This window comes from Urocitellus parryii, chromosome 4 (genome assembly GCF_045843805.1).
Source record: "Urocitellus parryii isolate mUroPar1 chromosome 4, mUroPar1.hap1, whole genome shotgun sequence".
In the NCBI taxonomy this organism is placed as follows: Eukaryota; Metazoa; Chordata; class Mammalia; order Rodentia; family Sciuridae; genus Urocitellus; species Urocitellus parryii.
The window spans coordinates 62,214,973-62,222,115 of record NC_135534.1 but is presented as its reverse complement, the minus strand read 5'-3'; the positions used below and the strand labels follow the sequence as shown (position 1 = coordinate 62,222,115).

General features: G+C 40.9%; 1 protein-coding gene across 1 annotated transcript; it reads right to left on the bottom strand.

The window, feature by feature from the left end:
- Window positions 1-2,543: 2,543 nt before the first annotated feature.
- On the bottom strand, window positions 2,544-3,497 carry LOC113191358 (olfactory receptor 52M1-like). The gene has a single exon (XM_026401072.2). The coding sequence runs from the start codon at window positions 3,495-3,497 to the stop codon at window positions 2,544-2,546; it is 954 nt and encodes a 317-aa protein (XP_026256857.2).
- Between the last annotated feature and the right edge of the window lie 3,646 nt (window positions 3,498-7,143).

Genomic DNA, 7,143 nt, shown 5'->3' with positions numbered 1-7,143 from the left:
TGGACTTTCTTGGGAGCTACACAAAGCTCCTAACATTGCACATTGCAATTTAGTATGTAACTGAGGAATAAGCTGCATAATTTTGCTAAGTCTGTAACCTGCCTAGTAATACAATGAACAATATGTACTAATAATGCCAATGACCTAAAGTAACCTATTGGTATAAATAGAGCTTGGCAGGTTGGCCCCTCTGCTATCTTACCTCTCCCTGCATCTTGTCTTTTATTTCCCTTATAGCTTTTATCTATTTCTTTGTGAAGGATACCTTGAGAGTATTGATTGGCAATTTGTTTCCTTCAGCTTTTGAATATGTTGTCTGGCCTATGATTTTTCTGATAAAAGGTAGTTCCAACAGATCTTAGAATTTATGTAACTTGTTTTCCTTTTCTGCTTTCAGGACCCTTAGTTTTTAAATTAAATAGCTTGATTATAGTGAGAATTGGTACAATCTTGAATTGAATCTGAATCTTTCATCTTCCTGTTCCTTGATATTTATACCTTTCCCTAGATTTGGGAATTTTCTCTTACTTCTTTAAGCTTTTTATCCTTATCCTTGAATGCCTACAAATTAAAAAAATGAGGTCTTGATGTTGTGTCATAGGCTGTGTCTTTTTCCTATGACAGTTTTCAAAATGTCTTCAAGTTCAGATTCTTCTGCATGATCAGTTCTGCTGTCAGTACTATTACATTTTTTATTGCATCCTGTAACTTCAGAATTTGTATTTTAGTTTTATTTATTGCTTATTTTTGTTGAATTGCATCTCTTGAGACTTATTGAGCTTAACCATTTCTACCTCTGTCAGATAATTCCTACATTTTCATTTCTTCATTTGTGTTCTTTGGTGGCGATATATTTTTGGGTTTTCATGTTTATTATATTACATTGGTAACTGCTTTATCACATGCATAGACATCTCTTCTAGATTTTATGGACCGTTTTTGGTGGGAAAAGGACTTCTCATGTGTGGAAGTACACTGAATGGGTGGGATTCAAAAATTCTGGCATTAGTGATGGCACAGGAAGGTGTTTCCATATAGCTGTCACCTGTGTTCAGGACTGATGAGAATTGCATGCAGCCTCAATGGCCAACTCTGGATGCGTGCAGAGGCAGTGTCGGGGTCCTCACTGGTGATGGCTAACATGGCTCAATTTCTTCAGGGAAGTTGAGGTGATAATTCTTGGAATTGGTTCTAACCTTGACTGTGGCAGTGGTGCCTGTGGATACATCAAGCATGGCATGCATGGAAGGACTCAGTCTAAATTGGTAATAACACTGGTGTCTGGGGTACAGACCCCCGCCCCCCATTGAGTTGGTCGTGTGCAAGGTATAAGTGCTTGTGAAGGAGCCAGGGATGGGAGCACAGCTGTGCAAAGGGGTCCAGTGGCTCTGGGGTCTGTGACAGTTGGGCCAGAGACAGCATGTACATGTGCAGAAAAACCCCTATATCTGGGTGCCATAGTGACCTAGCTTCCACTTGAATAATCTCAGGGCTGGGACTAGAGTACAGGCTAGAATCTGAGCTCATGTTTGATGTGCAGGTATACATAAAGAACTTGGCTCTAGGGTCCAGGGATCCAACCAGCTTGCTATAGCAATGGACTTAATGCCCTAGACATGGATGGACACAGTACAGTCAGAGACTCATGGGTACTCGAGTCTTGAGAGTTAGGGGCATGCTCAGTTGGGAGAGGTGGCAGCTGTGGTCTCAGATTGGCACAGTAGAAGTGTTTATTTAGGAGTGCAATATGTAAGCTTAATTTCCATCTCTGGATTCTCTAGCAGGAATAACTGCTGTTTACCCAAGTGTCAAAAGATACTGGGGTCCTCTATAGAAGGCCACTGGAGAACACACTGGCCCCAGTCATGTGGCCAATACTGATGGCTCCTATCTTTGTTCCTAGCCATCTTCTGGCATTTCAGTTATACTTGACCTTTTAATCTCCTACTTGCTCCAATTAACCCTATTAGGATGTGTGGGATATTTTATAACACTCCTATCTACTTAGATGGGGGAATGATCTGGTCTGAGGAATTTAACTCCTTTGGGCAATAACTTCTTATTCAAAGTTCCATTAAGATTTCTAGCATTCATGTTGCCTCCATCAGATGTTCTTGGGCAAGCTGAAAGTGCTGAAAAGTTTGCCAATACCATGTAAGTCTGAAAAAAATTGAACAGACTTTGTAAACCACCTTCAAGAAGGTATTAGAATTCTACATTCTTGAAGTTGTTTCAAGATACTTCCCAGAGAAACTAGAAGTTTTGTATCCAAGAAGAACAGAAATGATTTCTTCTGGTCTGTAGGCTTATGCTTATTGTACTTCGTTTTCTAAAGTTGAATAGGTAATAATAAGTATGCAAGAATTTATGCTCCGTCTTCTACTTTCAGAAGTTGAGTCTACACTGCATAGACTATACCGATTTTAGTGTTGGTTTTAGGCCCTTATTTCCACAGTTTGGGCAAGGCCCAGGAATTTCATGGGAGTCCCCCAGTTAGACCCTCTTCCTGTTATGAAATATTTGTATGCCTCATAGAAGGCCATTCATCTGGGTCGAGTCTCTGCCTTGAGAATGTGGAGAAGTCTCTCTCGGATCTGTTTGGTGCGGACAGCATAGACAACTGGGTTGAGGATGGGTGGGATGAGGAGGTATAAATTGGCCAGAAGAATATGGATATGGGGAGGCACATGATGGCCAAACCGGTGGGTGAGAGATGAAATAGCAATAGGGATATAGAAGACGAGGATGGCACAGATATGAGAACTACATGTACCTAAGGTTTTAAACCTGGCATCATGGGTAGCCAGTCCCAAAACAGCCTTAAAAATCATCACATATGAAGCAGTGATGGCTAGAGAATCCAGGATCAATACTAGGAAGCCAATTCCCATTCCATATAAGTTGTTGACCCTCGTGTCACCACATGCCAAGGTGACCACGGCCATGTGCTCACAGTAGGAGTGGGCAATGATTCGGGTCCGGTAAAGTGGTAGCCTCAGGCGAATCAGTAGGGGCAGAGGTCCAATGTAGAGTATCCCCCGGAGGAGGGCAGCCATCCCCAAACGACCCACCACTGCATGGGTGAGCACCGAGGTATGGTGTAGTGGGTCACAGATGGCCACATATCGATCATAAGCCATGGCAAGGAAGATGCCCGACTCCACAGTTGCAAAGCAGTGGATGAAGAACATCTGGGCCAAGCAGGAATCCAGACCAATGTTGCGGGCACCGAACCAGAAGATGGTCAACAGTTTGGGCATGGTAGAGGTTGAAAGGACCAAGTCAATGACAGCCAACATACACAGGAAGAAATACATGGGCTGGTGCAGGCTGCGCTCCATCTTGATCACTGCCAGGATAGTAACGTTTCCCACCAAAGCCAATAGGTACATGAAGCCAAAGGGGATGGACAGCCAGATGTGCAGGGACTCCAACCCTGGGATACCAGTAAGCCAGAAAGAGGTAGGCACAGAGCAGGCATTATTAGAGGTATACATGTTTGGGTATAGGGTAGCAGGGGACAAGAGCACCGTTTATACCACTACTGACAACTGTAGACTACATCCTCATTTTCATCCTGGGCAATTAGTGGCACCTGCAATAAAAAAATTCCAAATTCCAACTTGAAAAATAATCTATTTTATGAGTCATCCATGACAGCACCCACTGTTAGATGTAGAAACAGGCACGATCCTTTCCACTGCTAAGTTGCCCTACCATACTGCAGAAATTCCAATTATGCATATCTTTGAGTAGTTTTGGGAAAATTTCGCATAGAGGAAATATATGGAAAAAGGTCTCTGTAATGATTAGATGTAAATCCATGTGTTAATCTCAGTGCCTGAATGTGCTTGTCATTGATCAATAGCAACGTTAATACATCGGTTTATATTAACTCTTTGCAATTTTTATGCCAATGAAAAGTGGAACCATGTGTTCAAAAGTACATATGTACTACTTGATCCGGTTATATAAACATTCAGAACTTCCACAATTAGTGATGTGTAGGTGTGATAGTCAGTGGTACCAGCAATTCTAGAAGCTGAGGCTGGGAGATCATGAGCACAGGTGAACAAGTTCTAGTATGTCTGATGAGTTAGAATTATATTGCTAATGCTTGTAAGAGATCTTGTATTATAAATATACCAGGAAACTTACATAAGAGGGAATAGCAGGAAGCATTTTAAACTGTTTTTAATTTCATTAGTTATAGAAACATGCCCTAGATAGAAAAGGGTCTGGAAAGATTTATGCCAAAATTGTTGATTTTGGGTAGATGGGATTATGAACGCTTTTACTTTTCCTCCTTTTGTACATCGATTAGTTCATAAGCTTATTTTTAAAAGGCAGAATCTAAGCCCAATAACAATGTAAGGAAACATTTTAAAACCAAAGATATTAGTGAAATAGGTTTAAAGTAGGTCCTGTGCTTAATTTCTCAAAAATCTCTCATTTAAGGTTGCCCAGGTTTCATGGTAAAACAGGAACAAAGAAAACATTTAAGGGTTTACTATAGAGGACAGACTATTAAGTTTTCTTAAGGATATGGATATCACCTATAATTTGATATAAAAGGTACATCTTTTTGTAAGTTTACTAGGCTTTCCTACCATCTGAAGACAGATCAAATTGTTATGTGCATATGACTGTCACAACTCCATTCTTACAACGTACATTAGTACACTAAGTGAAAAAAACACTAAGTGAAATGTCATTTGCTGTTAACAATAGTTTCCAGTTCTATTCATTCAAGTGAAAAACCAGATTGACCCTCGATTTTTTCTCAAACATTTTCCCCCTCAAATATGAAATCTAGAGAAAAGGCATAAAAACCTCAGGAAAACATAAGGAAGACCATCAGAGTAGAGGAAGGGGATTGAGAAGTAGCACAGATGGAGGCAATAGGGAATGAAACTGATCAAATCTTTGAATAAAAGAATCCTACTCTTATATATAATTATAATGCACTAATTAAAAGAGGGGAGACCAGTGAGAGAAAGGTGAACAGGAGGAGGGAAGATGGGAGGGAAAGGAGATACTGGGGGATGAGAATGATCAGATTTTGCACATGTATGAATGTCACAATGAATCCCACTATTATAATGCATTAGTAAAAAAAAAAAAATCCACAGAGAATGCGTAGGAATGGGCTGAAGTAAACTAGTCAAAGATACTTTATTCGTATCATCCTTCTTGGTTTCTATTTGAGGATCCAGAGAGATCACTGAAGTACTGGCTATCGCTTCTAAAGTTCTTGTGTGCTGTGCTTTTTGCATATAAGGGGTCTCTGCTGAAAAATCCTATTGCTTCCCATCCTCTAAATTCAGAGCTGAGAGCATAGGACATGTTTGTGCCCTTTCCCATCTTAGGCTTGCCCGAGACCTTTCTCCGATTCCCAGATCAGCCAGTGACACCCATGTGTGCAGGCATTTTCTTCACACAGCCATGTTTTGGTTGAGGGAAAAAAAAACCCACAAGGAGGCAGTTAAACAAAAAACACCCCAAATACACCTAGGAAAATTTCCTCACTCTTCAACGCCCTTTTCAAATTACCTCTCATCTACAACCTTCTGAGGCATCTACAGCCTGTACCAGAATGAGTGGATCAAGGGTAGGGAGAGACCATAGCCACTAAATTCTGAATTTTCAAGCCCAAGCAAACTTCAGATTGTCTAAAATAGGGATGATAATTACATTTCCATAGCAAATAAGCATAAGAAAAGGAGACTCATACGGCTATACAAGGACTTAGAATGAACTGTGCTGGGACCTGAATTAAGGAGTTTGCTTGCTTATTGGTCCGATATTGAATAGGTGGCAAGAAAAATGTAAGTTTTTGCAAACCTTAGTTAATTAAAAAAATCATAAACCATTCTATCAGATTCCTCAGTAACTGACTTGGATACTCAGACATGTAAATAGATGTGGGGTTGCTTCCTCAGGGTTGAGGTGTAAGGCTGCCCTGGATCTCAGTTCAGAGGACAGAAGGAGGCCCTATGAGGCAGCACAATGTTGCTGCTTAGGCATCAACTTGCCATCTCAAGCCAGGTTTCCCATTCCAGTCCTTCAACTTACTGTTTGAGCAAGTTGTTAACATGGAAAGGGAGTCTTACCAAGAAGATAATCTTCACTACATACAGAATAAATGTAAAGCACTTGGTGCATAGCAGCAGCTGCCTTTCCCTGAAATTCCTACTGTTCCATATGGGCAGGAGACCAAAGGTGTATGTTCTACAGACTGAAATAACTTTCTTGCATTTCTATTACATGGTTCATCTTATAAGATGCCTCAGAAGTGCAGGAATTGATTAGATGGAACAGATTTAAGTACTAGTCAAACAGTGAGAATGTCTGAAATATCCTCTGGAGGTATTAGCAACAGATCATCCTAAAACAGATAAGGGGCACAATTTCCTCAACATCAGGGTGGGTCAAGGTATTAGGAACCCATCCCAAGGAATCAGCCTCTGGGGATGGCTTGAAATCTAAATTCATCTCTTTAATTTATGTCAGAATCAGTTCAGCCAAATGAAGTTGTAACCAGGGTTTAGATAAGAATCCTGTACATATAAAGGCATCCAAACTGACAATTGTCACGTTACGTGCTACAGTCTACTTCAGACCCCAACACTTGATTGTCGCTTTACCTAGAGCATTTGAGATACTCTGTCAGTTCACATGAGGAGATCCTTACCTGGACTCTGGTGACATGCCTGCCAGCCCTAGGAGAGGCATTCCAATGGTGGGTCTGAGGCTTCTGAAAGAGGTACTCCATACTTAGGTTCAAATACTAACTACTTTTTTGTTGTGTAGCTTTAGACAATGTCATCTCTTTGCTTTTCTGTTTACTGGTCTGGGAAACCAGAGGAATAGCAGCTACTTTAGAGTAATTTCATGTATTAAGTGAAGTGTGCACATGTGTGTACCCACTTAAGGCCAAGTGTTAGGATGCCTGGCCTCTGAATGGGCACTGGATTCACTTTACCTAACCCTTCATCTGGTCTTTTCTCCCCTTCAACAGGGCAGTGCTATTTCTATGTGACCATGGCAATTCCCTATCCTTCCAACTGTATGGCTAGTCTTTTTAATATGACGATTAATCAACTGAAGACTTGCTTATGGTGTCGGGGGAAAGGATTGCCC

Coding starts and splice junctions, on each gene's coding strand:
- LOC113191358 (XM_026401072.2), bottom strand. CDS start 3,497: ATGTATACCTCTAATAATGCCTGCTCTGTGCCTACCTCTTTCTGGCTT.